This window comes from Mixophyes fleayi, chromosome 3 (genome assembly GCF_038048845.1).
Source record: "Mixophyes fleayi isolate aMixFle1 chromosome 3, aMixFle1.hap1, whole genome shotgun sequence".
Taxonomy (NCBI): domain Eukaryota; kingdom Metazoa; phylum Chordata; class Amphibia; order Anura; family Limnodynastidae; genus Mixophyes; species Mixophyes fleayi.
The window spans coordinates 1,793,549-1,818,807 of NC_134404.1; the positions used below are offsets into that span (position 1 = coordinate 1,793,549).

Below are 25,259 nucleotides of genomic sequence, written 5' to 3' on the forward strand. Positions count from 1 at the left end.
GATGGTATTATAATTTTTGCTAGCAGGTACGTCAGTAATGAAGTCCATCGAAATATGAGTCCATGGTTTGGAAGGCACAGGAAGAGGCTGAAGAAGACCCAATAAAGGTTGGCGAGAGGACTTATGTTGGGCTACAAACTCCTTATCTTCAGATTGATATTTGGGCCACCAGTATTGTCGGGAAATTAATTCAAAGATCTTTCGAGCTCCCAGATGTCCAGTAAAGTGTGAGGCATGGAACCAAATCAGTAGTCTCTTTTGTAGATAGGGAGGAACAAAAGTTTTCCCTGTAGGGGGAGTAGGATTCTTGGAAAGATTGATGGCATTAAGACATTTTGGATCCAAAATGGGACGATCCAGAAAATCCTCGGGTTCAGTATTGTCAAAGGCTCGAGACAATGCGTCAGCTTTCTTATTCGTTAGACCAGGTTTAAACGTAACATGTAATTTAAAACGTGAGAAGAAAAGCAACCAACGGGCACGATGAGGATTTAGGCATTGGGCAGATTGGAGATAAAGGAGATTTTTGTGGTCTGTAAACACAGTAACAATATGTCGGGCCCCTTCCAACAAATAGCGCCATTTGCTCAATACTAATTTAATGGCCAGTTACTCTTTATCACCTATGGAATAGTTCCTTTCTGCTGGTAGTAATTTACGGAAAAAGAAAGCTCAGGGATGAAGTTTCCCTTGAAAGGACTTCTGTGAAAGAATGGCTCCAACTCCCATCCTGGATGCATCAACTTCGAGAAAAAAATGGGAGGGAGAGGTCGGGTTGCTTTAGGACAGGAGCAGTAGAAAATGCCTCTTTGAGAAAAGAAAATGCCTCAAATGCTTCTGGAAGCCAATGTTGAGTATCAGCAACTTTTTTGGTGAGAGCCACTAATGGAGCCACGATAGTGGAATATCCAGAAATAAAACGTCTGTAATATTTGGCAAAACCCAAAAACTGTTGGATAGTTTTGAGTGTATTGGGGCGAGACCACTCCAAAATAGCCCAAACTTTTTCAGAATCCATCCGCAGACTGGTTTGACACAATATACCCTAGGAAGGGTAGCTCAGTGGCTTCAAAAGAGCATTTCTTCAATTTACAATACAAATTGTTTTTTCGTAATCGAGAAAGAACTTCAGCAAGGTGAAGGCAATGAGACTGGAGATCTTCCGAAAAAAAATAGTATATCATCAAGGTACACTACCACAGAAGAATATAGGAAGTCACGGAAAATTTCATTGACATAGCTCTGGAAGACTGCAGGCGCATTGCACAGACCAAAGGGCATAACAAGATATTCATAATGGCCATCTCGTGTGTTAAACACAGTCTTCCATTCATCTCCAGCTCGTATTCTAATGAGGTTGTATGCTCCTCGAAGGTCTAGTTTAGAATAAATTTTCGCACTTTTGATGCGCTCAAATAATTCTGTAATTAATGGAATGGGGTAACGGTTTTTCACAGTGATGGTATTCAAGCCTCTATAATCAATGCAGGGACAAAGGGTTCCATCTTTTTTTCTTTACAAAGAAGAAGCCAGCTCCGGCTGGAGAGGTGGAAGGTCTAATAAAACCTCTTTGTAGATTTTCCTTAATATAATTGGTGGTAGCCTCTCGGGCAATGATAAAGGTTAGACACGTCCTCTGGGTGGCATTTTACCCAGAACTAGATCAATGGGGCAATCCCATGGACGATGAGGAGGCAACCATTCAACATTAGATTTATTAAAAACATCAGCAAACGAGGAATACTGTGGTGGCAAAACAGAGGTATTAGAGTCTAATGAAGCAAAAAAAGTCCTTAAAGGCTGGACTTGAGTAAGACATCTCCCAGAACAGGCTTTACCCCATGCTGTAATCTGAGAGGAAGGCCAATCTAGTTGTGGAAAGTGGAGGTGAAGCCATGGTAGGCCTAGAATTAGCGGACTGGTGGGAAGAGGTAGAACAAGAAAGGAAATTTCCTCTTGATGAGAAGACAAAGCATCCTTGACCTTGTCGGAGAGGCCTTGTCAGAAGGTAGCTGCCAGGGCTTCATAGTTCCATTGTAATTCAGAAGAAAGAGTCCGAAATTTTATTACCTATTGGGCCACAGAGTGCGAACCCCGGCGTAACCGGAGGAAAATGGAAACTGAGGAAATAACTCGCCCTGGTTCGTCAAAAATCCTCCTGAAAGTAGAGATAAAGGCAGAGCAATCATTCAAAAGATTATCATTCCGTTCCCACAGAGGGGAGGCCCAGGCAAGTGCTTGCCCAGATAAAAAATAAATGATATATGCAACTTTAGCCCTTGAAGAAAGAAAATTATGTGGTAGAAGTTCAAATTGAATAAGACATTGATTGAGGAAGCCCCTGCAAGACTTAGGACTGCCATCAAACTTAGAAGGAGTTGGCAGGCGTAAGGCAGAAGAATTTGAAGACGTCTCTGGAACAACTGGATGCACACGCGCCTGTACCATAGTAGGCGGAGGTGGAGAAACTTGAAAATTGTCCATATGAGTAGCCAGTGACTGAAGGGACTAGAGTAGTTGAATCTGCATGGCATTTTGACATTCCAATCTACCAACCAGGTGTTCAATAAATCTTTAACAGAGGGTTCTCTCTCAGGATCTGTCATGGCTGGATCTTACTGTCAGGTTTACTCATGAAGGGATAAGTGAGATCCTGCAGTCTCAACTAGTATTGACTAGACTGCCCCAGAGGTGCGGAGTCTAACGAGATGGAAGGTATTCACCAGGCTTCCACCCTGCAGGTAGCATCCCTCCCGGGGAGTTCCCAGTGAGACGGGTGAAGAACAGAACTAGGCAGCATAGATATATATATATATAAAGTTCAGATGTCAAATGGTGATAATAGGAATTACCACTCTAAGGCGAAGCATAGGTACAAAGTTCAATGAAGTATTGAGTATACTGCAAGTGATGGGTCACGGCTGTATACAGAGGAGTAGGAACCATTAGCGGAGTTCAATGATGCAGACTGAATACGTAGTGAGCATGGGAAGGAGTCAGCAGTAGTCAGCGGTGCAGACAGAGTGAATAGCGGGCGCTGATCATAGCGATTACCACAGGTAAGTGGAACAGGTGCGCAGAGATCAGAGGAGTCCAGGTATACAGGAACTGACTAACACACAGGTGAAGTAAACACAGGTGCAAAGCGCGGCTGACAGCTTGTACTAAGAAGAGAGGTTTAAAGTGATAGTCAGTGTTATGAGGCTCAGGTGGAGATACCCGGGGAGCGGAATGTGACAAATACATTTCTAGAATAAATTATTTCTACATGATCCAGCCACAAATAAGTTATTTATAAGTGATCCAGCCACAGGTACAAGTGGGGAGAGGCTGGGTGGATGAGGTACTTGTGGGGGGAGGGGCAGGGGGGATGAGGCAGCGGCGGATCCAGGTGAGGCGATTGGGGCTATTGGTACTTGTAAGGAGGAAACGGGGGATGAGGTACATATGGGGAGGGGGATGAGGTACACTTGGGGAAAGGAGCAGTGGGGTGCGGTACATGTGGGGGGGGTCAGGGCGGATGAGGTACATGTGGGAAGGGAGGCAGTGGTGGTGAGGTAAATGTAGGAGAGGGGCAGGGGGAACGAGGTACATGTGGGGAGGGGGGCAGGGGGGGTGAGGAACATGTGGGCGGGCAGGGGGGATGAGGTACATGTTAGGAGGGGGGCAGGGGCGATGAGGTAAATATAAGGGGGTAGGGGGGATGAGGTACATGTGGCAGAGGTGCAGGGGGAACGAGGACATGTGGGGAGGGGGGCAGGGGGGGTGAGGAACATGTGGGCGGGCAGGGGGGATGAGGTACATGTAAGGAGGGGGGCAGGGGGATGAGGTAAATATGAGGGGGTAGGGGGGATGAGGTACATGTGGCAGAGGTGCAGGGGGAACGAGGACATGTGGGGGGGGCAGGGGTTAAGAGGAACATGTGGATGGACAGGGGGAATGAGGTACATGTAGGAGAGGGGCAGGGGGAACGAGGTACTTGTGGGGAGGGGGGCAGAGGGGGTGAGGAACATGTGGGCGGGCAGGGGGGATGAGGTAATGGTAAGGAGGAAGCAGGGGGGATAAGGTACATATGGGGAAGGGAATGAGGTACACTTGGGGACAGAGGCAGTGGGGGATGAGGTACATGTGGGGAGGGGGGCAGTGTGGATGAGGAATATGTGGACGGGCAGGGGGGATGAGGTACTTTTAAGGAGGGGAAAGGGTGGGAGGTACATGTGGGGAGGAGGGTGAGGTACACTTCGGGAGAGAGGCAGGGAGATGAGGTACACGTGGAGGGCCGGGTGTATGAGGAAGATGTGAAGAGGGTGGCAGGGGGTATAAGGCACAAGTGAGGGGGGCAGGGGGGATGAAGTACATGTGGGAAGGGGGCTGGGGGGGATGAGGTACATGTGGGGAGGGGGGATGAGGTACATGTGGGGAGGGGGGGTGAGGAACATGTGGCTGGGCGGGCAGGGGGGATGAGGTATTTGTAAGGAGGAAGTAGGGGGGATGAGGTACATATGGGGAAGGGGCAGTGGCGTGCAGTACATGTAAGGAGGGGGGCAGGGAGGATGAGGTAAATATGAGGAGGTGACAGGGGGGTGAGGTAAGGAGATGGCAGGGGGGATGAGGTACATGTGGGGAAGGGAATGAGGTACACTTGGGGACAGAGGCAGTGGGGGATGAGGTACATGTGGGGAGGGGGACAGTGTGGATAAGGAACATGTGGGCGGGCAGGGGGATGAGGTACTTGTAAGGAGGAAACAGGGGGGATGAGGTACATATGGGGAAGGGAATGAGGTACACTTGGGAACAGAGGCAGTGGGGGATGAGGTACATGTGGGGAGGGGGGCAGTGTGGATGAGGAATATGTGGGCGGGCGGGGGGGATGGTACTTGTAAGGAGGGGAAAGGGGGAGGAGGTACATGTGGAGGGCCGGGGGGATGAGGAACATGTGAGGAGGGTGGCAGGGGGTATATGGTACAAGTGAGGGGGGCAGGGGGGATGAAGTACATGTGGGAGGGGGGCAGGGGGGGATGAGGTACATGTGGGGAGGGGGGTGAGGAACATGTGGCTGGGAGGGCAGGGGGGATGAAGTATTTGTAAGGAGGAAGCAGGGGGGATGAGGTACATATGGGGAAGGGGCAGTGGGGTGCGGTACATGTAAGGAGGGGGGCAGGGAGGATGAGGTAAATATGAGGAGGGGACAGGGGGATGAGGTAAGGAGAGGGCAGGGGGGATGAGGTACATGTGGGGAAGGGAATGAGGTACACTTGGGGAAAGAGGCAGTGGGGGATGAGGTACATGTAGGGAGGGGGGCAGTGTGGATGAGGGACATGTGGGCGGGCAGGGGGATGAGGTACTTGTAAGGAGGAAGCAGGGGGGATAAGGTATATATGGGGAAGGGAATGAGGTACACTTGGGGACAGAGGCAGTGGGGGATGAGGTACATGTGGGGACGGGGGCAGTGTGGATGAGGAACATGTGGGCGGGCAGGGAAGATGAGGTACTTGTAAGGAGGGGAAAGGGGGAGGAGGTACACTTGGGGATAGAGGCAGGGGGATGAGGTACACGTGGAGGGCCGGGGGGATGAGGAACATGTGAGGAGGGTGCAAGGGGGTATAAGGTACAAGTGAGGGGGGCAGGGGGGATGAAGTACATGTGGGAGGGGGGTGAGAAACATGTGGGGAGGGGGGGTGAGGAACATGTGGCTGGGCGAGCAGGGGGGATGGGTATTTGTAAGGAGGAAGCAGGGGGGATGAGGTACATATGGGGAAGGGGTAGTGGGGTGTGGTACATGTAAGGAAGGGGGCAGGGGGGTGAGGTAAGGAGAGGGCAGTGGGGGATGAGGTACATGTAGGGAGGAGAAAGGGGGAGGAGGTACATGTGGGGAGGAGGGTCAGGTACATGTGGGAGGGGGGCTGGGGGGGAATGAGGTATGTGTGGGGAGGGGGGGTGAGGAACATGTGGCTGGGCGGGCAGGGGGGATGAGTTATTTGTAAGGAGGAAACAGGGGGGATGAGGTACATATGGGGAAGGCAATGAGGTACACTTGGGGACAGAGGCAGTGGGGGATGAGGTACATGTGGGGAGGGGGGTTAAGGTACAAGTGAGGGGGGCAGGGGGGATGAGGTACATGTGGGGAAGGGAATGAGGTACACTTGGGAACAGAGGCAGTGGGGGATGAGGTACATGTGGGGAGGGGGGATGAGGTACATGTGGGGAGGGGGGATGAGGTACATGTGGGAGGGGGGATGAGGTACATGTGGGAGGGGGGATGAGGTACATGTGGGAAGGGGGGATGAGGTACATGTGGGAAGGGGGGATGAGGTACATGTGGGAGGGGGGATGAGGTACATGTGGGAAGGGGGGTTAAGGTACAAGTGAGGGGGGCAGGGGGGATGAGGTACATGTGGGGAAGGGAATGAGGTACACTTGGGAACAGAGGCAGTGGGGGATGAGGTACATGTGGGGAGGAAGCAGGGAGGATAAGGTACATATGAGGAGGGGACAGGGGGATGAGGTACATGTGGGAAGGGGGGATGAAGTACATGTGGGGAGGGGGGTTAAGGTACAAGTGAGGGGGGCAGGGGGGATGAGGTACATGTGGGAGGGGGGGATGAGGTACATGTGGGAGGGGGGATGAGGTACATGTGGGGAAGGGAATGAGGTACACTTGGGGACAGAGGCAGTGGGGGATGAGGTACATGTAAGGAGGGGACAGGGGGGTGAGGTAAGGAGAGGGCCGAGGGGATGAGGTACACTTGAGGAGAGGGGCAGGAGGTTATATTATCTGTACATTATGGGCATCTGCCCGGAATAAAGATGGCGGCTGGTAACCAGCTCTCGCGAGATTCCGGGTGAGAGGACGTATTTGGACTTTATCCGGCCGTTATCACCTCTACTTCCGGCATCAGGAGACACAGGAAGACCCCGGGGTGAGATCATCTGCTGATATATATATTATATACTGTCCTGTCCCCTATATATTACTGTGTATGTGTCCTGTGTCTATATATCTGCTGATATATATATTATATACTGTCCTGTCCCCTATATATTACTGTGTATGTGTCCTGTGTCTATATATCTGCTGATATATATATTATATACTGTCCTGTCCCCTATATATTACTGTGTATGTGTCCTGTGTCTATATATCTGCTGATATATATATTATATACTGTCCTGTCCTCTATATATTACTGTGTATGTGTCCTGTGTCTATATATCTGCTGATATATATATATATATACTGTCCTGTACTCTATATATTACTGTGTATGTGTCCTGTGTCTATATATCTGCTGATATATATATTATATACTGTCCTGTCCCCTATATATTACTGTGTATGTGTCCTGTGTCTATATATCTGCTGATATATATATATATATACTGTCCTGTCCCCTATATATTACTGTGTATGTGTCCTGTGTCTATATATCTGCTGATATATATATATATTATATACTGTCCTGTCCCCTATATATTACTGTGTATGTGTCCTGTGTCTATATATCTGCTGATATATATATTATATACTGTCCTGTCCTCTATATATTACTGTGTATGTGTCCTGTGTCTATATATCTGCTGATATATATATATATATACTGTCCTGTCCCCTATATATTACTGTGTATGTGTCCTGTGTCTATATATCTGCTGATATATATATATATTATATACTGTCCTGTCCCCTATATATTACTGTGTATGTGTCCTGTGTCTATATATCTGCTGATATATATATATTATATACTGTCCTGTCCTCTATATATTACTGTGTATGTGTCCTGTGTCTATATATCTGCTGATATATATATATATTATATACTGTCCTGTCCCCTATATATTACTGTGTATGTGTCCTGTGTCTATATATCTGCTGATATATACATTATATACTGTCCTGTCCCCTATATATTACTGTGTATGTGTCCTGTGTCTATATATCTGCTGATATATATATTATATACTGTCCTGTCCCCTATATATTACTGTGTATGTGTCCTGTGTCTATATATCTGCTGATATATATATATTATACTGTCCTGTCCTCTATATATTACTGTGTATGTGTCCTGTGTCTATATATCTGCTGATATATATATATATTATATACTGTCCTGTCCCCTATATATTACTGTGTATGTGTCCTGTGTCTATATATCTGCTGATATATATATTATATACTGTCCTGTCCCCTATATATTACTGTGTATGTGTCCTGTGTCTATATATCTGCTGATATATATATTATATACTGTCCTGTCCTCTATATATTACTGTGTATGTGTCCTGTGTCTATATATCTGCTGATATATATATTATATACTGTCCTGTCCTCTATATATTACTGTGTATGTGTCCTGTGTCTATATATCTGCTGATATATATATATATATATATATATATATATATATATATATATATATTATATACTGTCCTGTCCTCTATATACTTCATATTACTGTATATGTGTCCTATACTTTCCTGTATCTATTGGCTATATACCTCATGTGTCATACAGTACTGTATACACAGTGATGTCCTGTCCATGCACCTATATGAATGCAGGTCGTGGCCTCTTTCTTGCACTGGGCAGGTTTATATTTTGGTGTCAAAAATGATTTCTTAATTTTCTAATATATAGACTATATTTCCCCTTAAGTGTGTGGTCAGTCTCCTTGCCTGTGTGTTACAGTAAGGTCGGCTGTGACATATAGTCAGATACTCCGCAGTGTGAGGATTCAGCTGCTCGGTATACGCTGTGTTAACCTTCCATCCTGCTCTGTGTCACATAAGCTGATTACAGGGTTCAGAGGCCGTTTTTCTGCTGTGTGCGCAGATTAATGCTCAGTGACCAAGCTGGGGAGATATCGCAGACAGCGGGCCCTCGCTGACAGCTACCTGACCTGCGGGAGGTTCCTGCTTTTATATATATATATATATATATTATAATGTGTCTGTATATATGTATGTATACCTGCACACACACACAAGCCTGCCGCATGTGAGATCTACCTGACCTGCGAGAGGTTCCTGTATATGTGTATATATATGTGTGTATGTATATATATATATATATATATAATATAATGTGTCTGTATATATGTATGTATACCTGCACACACACACAAGCCTGCCGCATGTGAGATCTACCTGACCTGCGGGAGGTTCCTGCTTATATATGGATACACGCACACACCAGCCTGCTGCAGGGGAGATCAGGCCATTATATAGACTTCGCAGATGGATGTCCTACTGATACCTGAAGCTCAACGAGTTGGTGGCGCTATGTACCGAACAGCCACAATATTAAACCCACTGACAAGTGAAGGGAAGGACATTGATTATCTGGGTACACTGGCACCTGACAAGGGGTGGGATATACTAGGCAGCAAGTGATCAGTCAGTTCTTGACATTGACATAACACACATAACATCACCGTTTGCTGTGTAGCCACAGACCATGCAGTGTTCTCCCCAGAAAATTTTGCCAGCCGGGTGGAGCACCCGGGAAATAGGTGCTGGAGAGAACACTGTAGTGCCCATGCTGATCCCTGTCCACCGCCGAAAGCGCCTACAATGCGTATGTGAGCCACAGAACTGGACCATGAAGCAATGGAAGAAGATGGCTTGGTCTGATGAATAACGTTTTCATGTGGACGGCTGGGTACATGTGCTTTGTTTGCCTGGGGAAGAGGTGGCACCAGGATGCACTATGGGAAGAAGGCAACCGACAGGCAGTGTGATGTTCTGGGCAATGTGCTGCTGGGAAACCTGGGGTCCTGGCATTCATGTGGATGTTACTCTGACCTGTACCACCTACCTGAAAAATTGTTGCACACCAAGTACACCCCTTCATGGCAGCGGTATTCCCTGATGGCAGTGGCCTCTGTCAGCAGGATAATGCGCCCTCCACACTGCAAGAAATCTGTTTTCAGTGTGCAAAAATTTGTTCATAAGTGGGACCTTCATAATATGAGGCAGGTGGTCTTACTGTTGTGGCTGATCGGTGGATAAATAAATGATGTCCACAACTGAGCTTTTCATCTTCCCTACTCCCAGAGTCACCAGTCCATGTCTCTGTCATGGACAATAACACCACAATGTCCTGTCTCCAGAGCCCATTGTCTTGGTGTCACACTCCACCCTCTGCTTTATAACTCTCATCCAGACTCTCTCCCAGTCCTGTTCAGTCCACTTTAGAAATGTTGCCAGAATATGCTCTTTTTTTACTCAACATGCTGCCAAAAACCTTATCTCATCGTCTCCTGTTTTGACTATTGCAACCTCCTGCTCTCTGGCATTCCTGACACCCATATATCCACACTTCAATCCCTCCTAAATGCTGCTGCAAGACTGATCTTGGTCTCTCACCGCTTCACATCTGCTGCACCACTCTGCAGATCCCTACACTGGCTCCCGGTGTCCTCCAGAGTCAAATTCAGATTACTCACCTTTACCTACAGAGCCCTCGACAACACCACCCCTACATACATCTCAAATCTCATATTAAAATACTCTCCCTCCTTCTTAGATCTACCTCTGACCTGCACCTTGTCTCATCTCTGATGACCACCTCTCACTTCCACCTACAAGACTTCTCCTGTGCTGCTCCCCACTTATGGAATTCCCTACTACGCTCAATCAGACTTTCCCACAGCCTTCAAATCTCTTTAGTAAAGCCGACCTCACTCCCACCTTTACTATTCGCACTAATGCACAACTGAACCAACCTCCACACTGAGCCACACTCAGTAATCTCGCCTCAGATGTGCCCAGTTATCATGTCACCAGCATGGTCCTTTATTTTCTGGCTTCATTTATTTTCTCTACCATGTATGTGCCTCTGTGCGGTGCTGCAAATCTACAACCATTCTATACACTGTCCTATGTATACATTTACACACACAACTGCCTGACGAGGTGAGGCCATCTCCCTACAGGTTTAATCTATACTGTGCTATACAACACACGCAGGTATCAGATGCTTTATATCTACATATCTTGGCGTACACTGTCATCCAGCACGAAAGGAGTGGTTATTAGTAACATGCATGTTCCAGACCAATAAAATGCACTTTATTACTGGGTGCAGGTTATCAGCGGAGTCTCTGGAGAAGAGGCAGATCTCTGCTGCAATGGTCTATCTGTAGTCTACCAGGTTTATCAGCTGTAAGCGCATAGAGTATCCAAATCTAAACTATTTGTGTACCCTTCATGTGCGGGTTAAGGAAAGAATGCAGCTATACCAGTATACGGGTAAGTTCCCTCTCAGAGTCTGGGAATGTGACGCCTTTATAATGTAACCGGTTGGACCATACCACTACGTGCATTGGCAGTGAAGTTCTCAGATGTGCTTATAACAAGGGTCCCTCAGTAACAGAATCTGGGGGAATGAAACAATCTGCTATTTCTGTGCTTTAGGATCAGTCAGCTTGAACCTTTTCTTGGTGTAGTACAGATTTCATGGCATGTACGATCTCCTGGTAATATAATACAAGTGACGGCTCTTTCTCCCTCTCTGTATCGACACGTGATGTCGTTACATCTGGACCTGACCTCCGCTCACTGCCCGCCTGTCACAGGACACTGTGTCCATCACTCTGTCACTGTCTGACTGTTACATGAGGGTCAGCGATGGTTTAATTTGCATACATTTTCCTGTGAAGTTACTACATGGTAATAACAGATATATGATAATGTCAGGAGGAATAGAATGAATGTGCTATATATCCTCCCAACTATGTACTGTTGTTACACACTCTCCAAAGACGTGGTCCTTTATTGTCTACTGTAGGACCATAACAGTGTTCTGGTCTCTCTTTCCAGGACACGATGGCGGAGCCCAACAAACCTCAGAGAAAAATGTCCCGGACAGGAATCTCTCTGTACCAAGTCCTAGGGCTGCAGAAAGGGGCCTCACAGGACGACATAAAGAAAGCATATCGGTAATATCAGGGGTTGTCTTTCCCGTCTGTCTTTTCTAATCTTGGAATATTTAGGGTTAAGTGCTAAAGAGGGAACCAGGTGGTGTTGAAGAGAGCCCGACCCCCCTACCAAAGTAGTTCTATTTAGTATGGAGGGTCCTGGCATTTAATATAGTGGAAACCCCCTATAAATCACAACAAACAAGATACATTTATTAGCGTTGGCTCAATTTTCATCTCCCCAATGTCTCCTCCATGCTCCCAGTTGGTGGAGATTGTCAGGAGGGCACATCCTTTGGAGACCTTGTACCCATCATGTGTCCGCTGTCTCCCAGCTGGTGGACATTGACTGGAGGACACATGGTTTGATGGCCTTGTATCCATCATCTCTCCGCTATCACCTCCATGCTCCCAGCTGGTGGACATTGTCCAGAGGACACATGGTTTGATGGCCTTGTATCCATCATCTCTCCACTGTCCACCGACTGGGAGACATTAACTGGTAGGAAACATGGTTTCATGGCCTTGTATCAATCATCTCTCCACTGTGTCCCAGTCTGTGGACATTGTCCGGAGGACACATGGTTTGGCGTCATTGTTGTATCCATTATCTCTCTGCTGTCTCCTCAGGAAGTTGGCTCTTCGGTATCACCCAGACAAGAACCCGGAAAACCCAGAGGCAGCTGAGAAGTTCAAGGAGATAAACAATGCCAACACGACCCTGAGTGATGAGAACAAACGCAAGATTTACGATGAGTACGGTTCTATGGGCCTGTACGTAGCCGAACAGTTTGGGGAGGAGAGTGTGAAATATTACTTCCTCATGTCCAAATGCTGGTTCAAGGTAAGAACCATTGGCTAGTGACAGTACCCGAAAATGTCACCTGACCTTTCAAACGCAATGCCCGAGTCATTACTTAGTAGGTCAGATGATGCGCTAGGTACAGCTCTAAAGGATTTATCTGATGTAAGATTAGAATCAATTGTAACGAGACCAAATGTATTCTAACTTTTTATTGCATCCGGCAAACTAGGAAGCCAGCGTTAATGTGTAACATTCATATGATTGACCGGAAAATAAAGGAATTTGGTGATCAATGAATGAATCCTCCATAATTCTCAGTGTTCTCCCCAGTACACTGTGCCAGCTGGGTGGCATTAAGAAGCAGCCAGGTGGGGGCAGTGTAATAATGTTGGCGGTTATTGCCCACACCTGCCAGGACTGGTCAGACTGGTGGTCAGTGGTATATACACTGCTGGCTGTAGTGCTCACATAGAGCCTGATAGGAGGACACTGCCTCTATTAAGCTATATATGGATGTTAGCGCACTGCATCTTGTTACTAGGGCTGTGTTATATCTGTAATCGGGGTATAATATACATTAGAGACAGGAGAATTGGTATAATCATAATATCACATCTTATTATGGTCGTTATATTATATCCTGTTATCACAGGGGCTGGCGAGTAACTGTGTTATAATATGCAGTATTATCTTTATCACAGGGGTTAGTAAATAACTAGCTGGGGTATAATATACATTATTATGGTCATTATACTATATCCTGTTATCACAGGGGCTGGGGGGTATAATATACAGTATTATGGTCATTATCACAAGGACTAGGGTATAATATACAGTATTATGCTCTTTATCACAGGGACAGGGGTATAATATACAGTATTATGGTCATTATCACAGGGACAGGGGTATAATATACAGTATTATGCTCTTTATCACAGGGGCTGGGGTATAATATACAGTATTATGGTCATTATAGTATATCCTGTTATCACAGGGGCTGAGGTATAATATACAGTATTATGCTCTTTATCGCAGGGACAGGGGTATAATATACAGTATTATGCTCTTTATCGCAGGGCCAGGGGTATAATATACAGTATTATGCTCTTTATCGCAGGGACAGGGGTATAATATACAGTATTATGCTCTTTATCGCAGGGGCTGGGGTATAATATACTGTATTATGCTCTTTATTGCAGGGGCTGGTGATTTGCTGCAGCCTGGTGACTTGTTGCTGCTGCTGTTGTTGCTGTGGATTTTGCTGTGGTCGGTGTAAACCTCCAGAAGAGGACGAGTCCTATAAGTGTGTGAATCCAGAAGACCTGGAAGCTCAGATCAGAGCAGAAGATGGTAAGTGCTGGACTTAATCTGCTCCATTTTCTGGAACCGCAGTGTTCCCCTTGACTCTGTTACTGTTTGTTTTCTGCAGGTGATGTTATCAATATGCAGCCATCTCCAGGACCCCCCATTCACCCGGAGCCGCAGCGTCAGAATTCCTAACGCAGTAAGTACCGAATTTATAGATTTACGCCACTGACGGGTCAACCATTAGGTATAATCCGCCTGTCTCCTGTCCCGCTCGTAATGTTGTATGTGAGGGGAGAGAGGTCTCTTCTGTTAGTGACCAGACAGGTTATGTTATCTAATGAGACCCTTCCATAATGCAAAGTATATCATCAGAAGCTGGACCGTTCTGTTCCCATCGCAGTGCCAGAACTTTTATATTCTATATGTCACATTACCTAATGATACTCCGTTCTGTCTCTTCCACATCACATTATATAATGAGATGCTGGACCGTTCTGTTCCCATCGCAGTGCCAGAACATTTATATTCTGCATGTCACGTTACCTAATGATACTCCGTTCTGTCTCTTCCACATCACATTATATAATGAGATGCTGGACCGTTCTGTTCCCATCGCAGTGCCAGAACATTTATATTCTATATGTCACGTTACCTAATGATACTCCGTTCTGTCTCTTCCACATCACATTATACAATGATACTGGTCTGTTCTGTTCCCATCGCAGTGCCAGAACCTTTACCTTCTACTGCTCTCAATAGGTCTAATTCTAGTTTTATTTCTACAGAATCCTGGTCCTGTGTGATTATCTGTATAGCAGCTGTATTGGGCAGGATTCCTTTCTTGCCACCTCTGATGATCCGGATTTAGTGCTCCTGGGGAGAAGGAGAGAGGTTGTTCTAAACAGCCCATAGCACCTTCCACATTATTAGCAATCTTCCTCCGACTTCTCTGGACTTCACGGATGGAGAGGCAATGAAATCTTCCCACTCTTCACCTGTTCTGCATCTTCCTTTAGGCATCCAGGATGAGGAGGTGGCTTTGTCACAATCATCCAGGAGACACCACATTGGACAGAGTTTATACTGTACATCCCGACCAAAGAGCCGCCTGTGTCCTCCTTTCTTCCTGCCCTGCTGTGGAAGAGTAGAGAATGTCTCCTTGCCTTTCCACATCTGCGTGTAGACCCTTAGCCAGGCAGAGGTCCTGCAGCTTTGTATATTGTATCCGTCCCAGAGAGAACTTATAGCGGCCTCGGAGCTCCTTGTCTCAGCCACCAGTTCTCCTTTATGCATAAGTAATAAGGGCTAAAGTACCAAATGAGGAGGCTACATAGAAGACTGGCTGCGGGTCCTACTCGTACAATCACACTGTGTATAACATCTCCCATTCTACGTCTTATTTACCCCTGTCCCTGATCGGCTAAAAATATGTCAGAAAATTCCTACAGGGTACGTGTTTTACCCCCAAACTAAATGTTGGGATGTAATTATCCTGAACCTGATGCCAGTAATGTTGTTGCATCGGACTGTTCTGTTGGGCTGTGTGGGCAGCAGCTCTTGTGTCCGTCTCATGCACTTTCTTCTGTGTCATAGGAGATGTGAATTAAATGTTAGGACATGAAGGACAGCTTATTGTATGTAATTACCGCACCCCTTTTCCTTCGCGATGGGCTCCAGTAACACCCCTGAAGTGATTCAGGTACAGAGCATCATAAACAGCTAAAGGACAAGTATTGTTTATTTTATAGATCTCAGACGTGGGGACAACAATTCTTGGAGTTCTACAGTTTAAAAATGAATGAGTGGTTCCTTCTATCAGAGGAGGCATCTACGCTCTTTTTATCGGCTGTCCGTAATAGTGAAGGCTCGCAATTAACCATTTTAATCATTCCCAGTATTGGACAAACCCTTGATTTTATTTTTAAGAGCCTTCAAGCTTGTGTTCTGATATGTTCTCCACGGCCTCTCGGATCACGCCATGGACCACACTGGGACGATCAGCGCGGATTCCTGGATATTGCTGGTAAAATAGAGGATTGGAATCACCAAGATCATGCACCAAATATGTTGAGGTTAAGAGCCCACTGAGGGTCTGTGTATTATTGTGTCCTCTCTACAGACAGATCTCTTTTCAGCTCTTTAATAGTTGTGGATTTTTTTTTTATTACTAATCACTTACACATCCAATCAGGACTTGAATCCTCGGTAACGATGGCACTAATCATTTCACCGACCTGCTGAGGTTTGGACGTTTTCAGCTGGTCATATAAAAACTCTATAAGTTTTGCCAAATTTCTCAGTTTTTCACCAGCATGTGAAGGTGGCAACTTAGTGGTGAGATGGGTATGAGGCCATGTACAGTACAATGATGGCGGCACTGTGTTATAACCGTACACTGATGTGTATATACTGCAGGGGGAGTGTCATGGAGGTGTAATAAAATGTAAGCACTCACCCGTACAACACTTGTCTCTGTTCTTTCATACACGTTGGGAATCAAGGCCTTATGTAGACTCGCGCTGTCTGTATGTGCTGTCTCTGGTATGTGTAACCCATGGGCACCACAGCGTACTTCAGGATAGCTCAGTATATGGGTGGCACAGTGGTTAGCATTGCTGCCTCAGAGTGCTGAGGTCACGAGTTTGTTTTCTATTAGAGCCCTGTGTATGCTCAGTATACCGGGAGGCTGCCGATAATATATCATACTGTGTGTGTGTATTAGAGAATGGAGCGTGATAAGTACTCAGTAATCAGAAGGGGTATTTCTAAGACCATTACATACAGGCAGGGGGCACTTTGAATAGATTTACAGACCTCACACCCCACTGTAGATGAATGTCATCACTTGGGTGAGTGACCCTAAGCCTGCGTCCGTGGCAGGTACGACCGACCGTCCATCGGATGCCACGTTTCAGCGCTTTACGTTACTTTTAGGATACGTAGAAGTGTATTTGTGTCTTTGTTATTTTGCAAATCATTGTGTGACTCAGTGTCACCTGCTGTGTGTGACAGCTGCGGCCTCCCCCCTCCCATAAATGTCTGTCCTTACCCAGGAGCTATAAATACATGTAGGAATGCCCCCAGCCCCCCTCATACTGACTGACACTGGCCGCAGGCACACGGGGACTGTTGACATCAACTCTGGGACATTTTAATTCCCTGGAAAGAAAGGGTTAAAGGGATCTCTTCCTATCCCGGAGGGTCCGATAAGAACCACTACAGTTAGGTCCAGTCTGTGAATCTCCGACTGAGGGTCCTGTGGAGGGAGCTGCTCCGTGTTGTGTCCGCAAAGGGATGAATTTTGCCGTAGGTTTTAAGTCTTTGGGGGGGGACAGTCAAACCATGGACAACCTGGAAAAACAACTCATATGTCCCATCTGCCTGGAGATGTTCACCAAGCCGGTGGTGATCCTACCCTGCCAACATAACCTGTGCCGCAAGTGTGCCAACGACATATTCCAGGTACTGTCCACTCTACATACTGCGATACCAGTGTAACTGTATGATCCCGAGAAGGCAAAATGCTGTGTTTGGGATTTATTTCTGGTGGGTCTTCGAGTCTGGGTTTATTCAGAGTGACTGCTTTATAGTGATTGGTGGCTCCGCGTTTATCCAGAGTGCGAGCAGTGTGGTGCCCCGTGGCTCCGCGTTTATCCAGAGTGCGAGCTGTACGGTGCCCCGTGGCTCAGCGTTTATCCAGAGTGCGAGCTGTACGGTGCCCCGTGGCTCCGCGTTTATCCAGAGTGCGAGCAGTGTGGTGCCCCGTGGCTCCGCGTTTATCCAGAGTGTGAGTAGCGTGGTGCCCCGTGGCTCCGCGTTTATCCAGCGTGCGAGCTGTACCGCGTTTATCCAGAGTGTGAGCAGTGTGGTACCCCGTGGCTCCGCGTTTATCCAGCGTGCGAGCTGTACGGTGCCCCGTGGCTCAGCGTTTATCCAGAGTTGGAGCTTAGTAAATTGTTTATCTTTCCTGTAGAACATTGTGTCCTGTATACATTTTCCCCAGCAAACGCCTGACCATTCCTTGTCCTTTTTTGTCTGCATCTCAGCCCTTATCTCAATCACTCCATAGTCACGTTTGTTCCAAACAAATTACCATGAAATCATCCTCCCTAATAATCCCTTCCTGCCTATATCCCTCCATCTAGTACTAGACCATGCCACCATCATCCCTAATAATCCCTTCCTGCCTATGTCCCAGCCTGTACTATATCATGTAATATTATATCGTTTTGTTCTGTGTATAGGGACTGTATGGATGCCGTATTGTGTGTGCGTGTGTGTGTGTAATATATATATATATATGGTACGTGATGGTATACACCTGCTGGTATTTATGGTACGTGATGGTAGACGCTGGCTGCAAACAAATCCTGCACTGTTATTATCGCACATACATATAACATAAACCTTCATGTAAATATACCATTGTCTACTCCACAAAATAAAAAAAATGATTTTATATACATATATAACCAGCAGGTGTATACCATCACATGTAATTAGTGTCCTAAGTTAAGCAGGGCTCTCCTGGTCCTCACACTCCCCTCACCAAGGAGGCTGCTATATGTGTACACCTGGTTGTTCAGTGCAGAGTAGGGCTCCCCCTCTCCCCCCCACATGATGAGGTGCAGATGTTCGTGGTGAGAATACAATACTAGTATTAGTACTGACTTCAGGGCCAGTGAATAAACAAAACTTAATATTGATAAATCCGTCTTGTGAAATAATATTGATGTTTGGATGATAACTTGTCCTCCTTACAAGCGACTTCCTCTGCCTTCCCCAGTACCTGCTGCAGCCCCAGGTCTGCAGATAGAGTAAGAGATGGTGCTGGGCTTGAATGGACCTTCTCTGCCCCCTGGCAGAGTGGTGCTGGGGGCAGCTAGGCTTTCCTTGCCACTGTCCCCTTTATCCCAATTGTGGCCCTGTAAACAGAGTAGAAGGGGCTCTGCTGCACCAATCGGCTCCAGCACCTTCCTGTCTGAGGCTTCCAGCATAGACATAGGATTGTATATTCCCTGTATCCAGGAATAAATATATAATCAGAAAGGGGAGCCATGGACACCTGCCAAGCACAACAAGTATTATCATTAGAGAAAGGATGCCCCATACCTAGCGACAGAGAGCGGCGAGACCCCAGCCAGAATAAGGCCCCCAACAAGGGGAACAACTTATTAGGGGTCAGCGTAGTGGAAAGGACGGTTGTGATGGGACATACGCAATATTAAAGTGTAATTATATTAAGCAACCAACCAATTAGGTCAGCAGTGCCTTAATGATTACAGATGTATAATACATTCAAGGTAAGATAACAGCTATTAGAGGTGGCTTTTCTATTGTTACATACTTGAACAATCGCTGTTATTTAGCTTTCTGTAGCTAATTAGCTAGTACTAGATTAAAACCATTACAGAATAGTAACAAAAGTCTCGTCTCTGAGCGTTCATCTCCGAGTACTCTACAAGGTGGTCTGTACTATACTCCTGACTGTGAGCGTTCATCTCCGAGTATTCTACAAGGTGGTCTGTACTATACTCCTGTCTGTGAGCGTTCATCTCCGAGTACTCTACAAGGCGGTCTGTACTATACTCCTGACTGTGAGCGTTCATCTCCGAGTACTCTACAAGGCGGTCTGTACTATACTCCTGACTGTGAGCGTTCATCTCCGAGTACTCTACAAGGCGGTCTGTACTATACTCCTGTCTGTGAGCGTTCATCTCCGAGTACTCTACAAGGTGGTCTGTACTATACTCCTGACTGAGCGTTCATCTCCAAATATTCTACAAGGTGGTCTGTACTATACTCCTGACTGTGAGCGTTCATCTCCGAGTATTCTACAAGGTGGTCTGTACTATACTCCTGTCTGTGAGCGTTCATCTCCGAGTATTCTACAAGGTGGTCTGTACTATACTCCTGTCTGTGAGCGTTCATCTCCGAGTATTCTACAAGGCGGTCTGTACTATACTCCTGTCTGTGAGCGTTCATCTCCGAGTATTCTACAAGGTGGTCTGTACTATACTTCTGACTGTGAGCGTTCATCTCCGAGTACTCTACAAGGTGGTCTATACTATACTCCTGTCTGTGAGCGTTCATCTCCGAGTATTCTACAAGGCGGTCTGTACTATACTCCTGTCTGTGAGCGTTCATCTCCGAGTATTCTACAAGGTGGTCTGTACTATACTCCTGACTGTGAGCGTTCATCTCCGAGTACTCTACAAGGTGGTCTGTACTATACTCCTGTCTGTGAGCGTTCATCTCCGAGTATTCTACAAGGCGGTCTGTACTATACTCCTGTCTGTGACCGTTCATCTCCGAGTATTCTACAAGGTGGTCTGTACTATACTCCTGACTGTGACTGTTCATCTCCGAGTATTCTACAAGGCGGTCTGTACTATACTCCTGTCTGTGAGCGTTCATCTCCGAGTATTCTACAAGGTGGTCTGTACTATACTCCTGTCTGTGACTGTTCATCTCCGAGTATTCTACAAGGCGGTCTGTACTATACTCCTGTCTGTGAGCGTTCATCTCCGAGTATTCTACAAGGCGGTCTGTACTATACTCCTGACTGTGAGCGTTCATCTCCGAGTATTCTACAAGGTGGTCTGTACTATACTCCTGTCTGTGAGCGTTCATCTCCGAGTATTCTACAAGGTGGTCTGTACTATACTCCTGACTGTGAGCGTTCATCTCCGAGTATTCTACAAGGTGGTCTGTACTATACTCCTGACTGTGAGCGTTCATCTCCGAGTATTCTACAAGGCGGTCTGTACTATACTCCTGTCTGTGAGCGTTCATCTCCGAGTATTCTACAAGGCGGTCTGTACTATACTCCTGTCTGTGAGCGTTCATCTCCGAGTATTCTACAAGGTGGTCTGTACTATACTCCTGACTGTGAGCGTTCATCTCCGAGTATTCTACAAGGCGGTCTGTACTATACTCCTGTCTGTGAGCGTTCATCTCCGAGTATTCTACAAGGTGGTCTGTACTATACTCCTGACTGTGACTGTTCATCTCCGAGTATTCTACAAGGTGGTCTGTACTATACTCCTGACTGTGAGCGTTCATCTCCGAGTATTCTACAAGGCGGTCTGTACTATACTCCTGTCTGTGAGCGTTCATCTCCGAGTATTCTACAAGGCAGTCTGTACTATACTCCTGACTGTGACTGTTCATCTCCGAGTATTCTACAAGGTGGTCTGTACTATACTCCTGTCTGTGAGCGTTCATCTCCGAGTATTCTACAAGGCGGTCTGTACTATACTCCTGTCTGTGAGCGTTCATCTCCGAGTATTCTACAAGGCGGTCTGTACTATACTCCTGTCTGTGAGCGTTCATCTCCGAGTATTCTACAAGGTGGTCTGTACTATACTCCTGTCTGTGAGCGTTCATCTCCGAGTATTCTACAAGGCGGTCTGTACTATACTCCTGTCTGTGAGCGTTCATCTCCGAGTATTCTACAAGGCGGTCTGTACTATACTCCTGTCTGTGAGCGTTCATCTCCGAGTATTCTACAAGGCGGTCTGTACTATACTCCTGTCTGTGAGCGTTCATCTCCGAGTATTCTACAAGGCGGTCTGTACTATACTCCTGTCTGTGAGCGTTCATCTCCGAGTATTCTACAAGGTGGTCTGTACTATACTCCTGTCTGTGAGCGTTCATCTCCGAGTATTCTATAAGGCGGTCTGTACTATACTCCTGACTGTGAGCGTTCATCTCCGAGTATTCTACAAGGTGGTCTGTACTATACTCCTGACTGTGACTGTTCATCTCCGAGTATTCTACAAGGCGGTCTGTACTATACTCCTGTCTGTGAGCGTTCATCTCCGAGTATTCTACAAGGCGGTCTGTACTATACTCCTGTCTGTGAGCGTTCATCTCCGAGTATTCTACAAGGTGGTCTGTACTATACTCCTGACTGTGAGCGTTCATCTCCGAGTATTCTACAAGGCGGTCTGTACTATACTCCTGTCTGTGAGCGTTCATCTCCGAGGATTCTACAAGGTGGTCTGTACTATACTCCTGACTGTGACTGTTCATCTCCGAGTATTCTACAAGGCGGTCTGTACTATACTCCTGACTGTGAGCGTTCATCTCCGAGTATTCTACAAGGTGGTCTGTACTATACTCCTGACTGTGAGCGTTCATCTCCGAGTACTCTACAAGGTGGTCTGTACTATACTCCTGTCTGTGAGCTTTCATCTCCGAGTATTCTACAAGGCGGTCTGTACTATACTCCTGTCTGTGAGCGTTCATCTCCGAGTATTCTACAAGGTGGTCTGTACTATACTCCTGACTGTGAGCGTTCATCTCCGAGTATTCTACAAGGTGGTCTGTACTATACTCCTGACTGTGAGCGTTCATCTCCGAGTATTCTACAAGGCGGTCTGTACTATACTCCTGTCTGTGAGCGTTCATCTCCGAGTATTCTACAAGGCGGTCTGTACTATACTCCTGTCTGTGAGCGTTCATCTCCGAGTATTCTACAAGGTGGTCTGTACTATACTCCTGACTGTGAGCGTTCATCTCCGAGTATTCTACAAGGCGGTCTGTACTATACTCCTGTCTGTGAGCGTTCATCTCCGAGTATTCTACAAGGCGGTCTGTACTATACTCCTGACTGTGACTGTTCATCTCCGAGTATTCTACAAGGTGGTCTGTACTATACTCCTGACTGTGAGCGTTCATCTCCGAGTATTCTACAAGGCGGTCTGTACTATACTCCTGTCTGTGAGCGTTCATCTCCGAGTATTCTACAAGGCGGTCTGTACTATACTCCTGACTGTGACTGTTCATCTCCGAGTATTCTACAAGGTGGTCTGTACTATACTCCTGTCTGTGAGCGTTCATCTCCGAGTATTCTACAAGGTGGTCTGTACTATACTCCTGTCTGTGAGCGTTCATCTCCGAGTATTCTACAAGGTGGTCTGTACTATACTCCTGTCTGTGAGCGTTCATCTCCGAGTATTCTACAAGGCGGTCTGTACTATACTCCTGTCTGTGAGCGTTCATCTCCGAGTATTCTACAAGGCGGTCTGTACTATACTCCTGTCTGTGAGCGTTCATCTCCGAGTATTCTACAAGGCGGTCTGTACTATACTCCTGTCTGTGAGCGTTCATCTCCGAGTATTCTACAAGGCGGTCTGTACTATACTCCTGTCTGTGAGCGTTCATCTCCGAGTATTCTACAAGGTGGTCTGTACTATACTCCTGTCTGTGAGCGTTCATCTCCGAGTATTCTATAAGGCGGTCTGTACTATACTCCTGACTGTGAGCGTTCATCTCCGAGTATTCTACAAGGTGGTCTGTACTATACTCCTGACTGTGACTGTTCATCTCCGAGTATTCTACAAGGCGGTCTGTACTATACTCCTGTCTGTGAGCGTTCATCTCCGAGTATTCTACAAGGCGGTCTGTACTATACTCCTGTCTGTGAGCGTTCATCTCCGAGTATTCTACAAGGTGGTCTGTACTATACTCCTGACTGTGAGCGTTCATCTCCGAGTATTCTACAAGGCGGTCTGTACTATACTCCTGTCTGTGAGCGTTCATCTCCGAGTATTCTACAAGGCGGTCTGTACTATACTCCTGACTGTGACTGTTCATCTCCGAGTATTCTACAAGGTGGTCTGTACTATACTCCTGTCTGTGAGCGTTCATCTCCGAGTATTCTACAAGGTGGTCTGTACTATACTCCTGTCTGTGAGCGTTCATCTCCGAGTATTCTACAAGGTGGTCTGTACTATACTCCTGTCTGTGAGCGTTCATCTCCGAGTATTCTACAAGGCGGTCTGTACTATACTCCTGTCTGTGAGCGTTCATCTCCGAGTATTCTACAAGGCGGTCTGTACTATACTCCTGTCTGTGAGCGTTCATCTCCGAGTATTCTACAAGGCGGTCTGTACTATACTCCTGTCTGTGAGCGTTCATCTCCGAGTATTCTACAAGGCGGTCTGTACTATACTCCTGTCTGTGAGCGTTCATCTCCGAGTATTCTACAAGGTGGTCTGTACTATACTCCTGTCTGTGAGCGTTCATCTCCGAGTATTCTATAAGGCGGTCTGTACTATACTCCTGACTGTGAGCGTTCATCTCCGAGTATTCTACAAGGTGGTCTGTACTATACTCCTGACTGTGACTGTTCATCTCCGAGTATTCTACAAGGCGGTCTGTACTATACTCCTGTCTGTGAGCGTTCATCTCCGAGTATTCTACAAGGCGGTCTGTACTATACTCCTGTCTGTGAGCGTTCATCTCCGAGTATTCTACAAGGTGGTCTGTACTATACTCCTGACTGTGAGCGTTCATCTCCGAGTATTCTACAAGGCGGTCTGTACTATACTCCTGTCTGTGAGCGTTCATCTCCGAGGATTCTACAAGGTGGTCTGTACTATACTCCTGACTGTGACTGTTCATCTCCGAGTATTCTACAAGGCGGTCTGTACTATACTCCTGACTGTGAGCGTTCATCTCCGAGTATTCTACAAGGTGGTCTGTACTATACTCCTGTCTGTGAGCGTTCATCTCCGAGTATTCTACAAGGCGGTCTGTACTATACTCCTGTCTGTGAGCGTTCATCTCCGAGTATTCTACAAGGCGGTCTGTACTATACTCCTGACTGTGAGCGTTCATCTCCGAGTATTCTACAAGGTGGTCTGTACTATACTCCTGACTGTGACTGTTCATCTCGGAGTATTCTACAAGGCGGTCTGTACTATACTCCTGACTGTGAGCGTTCATCTCCGAGTATTCTACAAGGCGGTCTGTACTATGCTCCTGACTGTGAGCGTTCATCTCCGAGTATTCTACAAGGCGGTCTGTACTATGCTCCTGACTGTGAGCGTTCATCTCCGAGTATTCTACAAGGCGGTCTGTACTATACTCCTGCCTGTGAGCGTTCATCTCCGAGTATTCTACAAGGCGGTCTGTACTATGCTCCTGACTGTGAGCGTTCATCTCCGAGTACTCTACAAGGTGGTCTGTACTATACTCCTGTCTGTGAGCGTTCATCTCCGAGAATTCTACAAGGCGATCTGTACTATGCTCCTGTCTGTGAGCGTTCATCTCCGAGTATTCTATAAGGTGGTCTGTACTATACTCCTGTCTGTGAGCGTTCATCTCCGAGTATTCTACAAGGTGGTCTGTACTATACTCCTGTCTGTGAGCGTTCATCTCCGAGTATTCTACAAGGTGGTCTGTACTATACTCCTGTCTGTGAGCGTTCA

The 25,259-nt window shown here is 46.6% G+C and overlaps 2 protein-coding genes across 2 annotated transcripts in view; both read left to right on the forward strand.

The window, feature by feature from the left end:
- The first annotated feature begins 6,816 nt into the window (after positions 1–6,816).
- On the forward strand, positions 6,817–16,500 carry DNAJC5G (DnaJ heat shock protein family (Hsp40) member C5 gamma). Its single transcript, XM_075201013.1, has 6 exons — positions 6,817–6,920; positions 11,827–11,945; positions 12,555–12,768; positions 13,929–14,079; positions 14,159–14,233; positions 14,823–16,500. The coding sequence occupies exons 2-5, from the start codon at positions 11,833–11,835 to the stop codon at positions 14,227–14,229; spliced, it is 549 nt and encodes a 182-aa protein (XP_075057114.1). The 5' UTR covers positions 6,817–6,920; positions 11,827–11,832; the 3' UTR covers positions 14,230–14,233; positions 14,823–16,500.
- A 629-nt stretch (positions 16,501–17,129) lies between these two features.
- The window catches only part of TRIM54 (tripartite motif containing 54), a 73,704-nt gene continuing 65,574 nt past the window's right edge, over positions 17,130–25,259 (forward strand). The window contains exon 1 of the mRNA XM_075201014.1: positions 17,130–17,499. Coding sequence (XP_075057115.1) covers positions 17,332–17,499 — 168 coding nt within the window. The 5' untranslated portion in view covers positions 17,130–17,331. The remainder of the gene's footprint in view (positions 17,500–25,259) is intronic.

Excerpts from the sequence above, each read along its gene's own strand:
- DNAJC5G (XM_075201013.1), top strand. The coding sequence starts at position 11,833 with ATGGCGGAGCCCAACAAACCTCAGAGAAAAATGTCCCGGACAGGAATC. Across the intron at positions 12,769-13,928 it reads TGTCCAAATGCTGGTTCAAG|GGGCTGGTGATTTGCTGCAG; the intron begins GTAAGAACCATT and ends TCTTTATTGCAG. Across the intron at positions 14,080-14,158 it reads TCAGATCAGAGCAGAAGATG|GTGATGTTATCAATATGCAG; the intron begins GTAAGTGCTGGA and ends TGTTTTCTGCAG.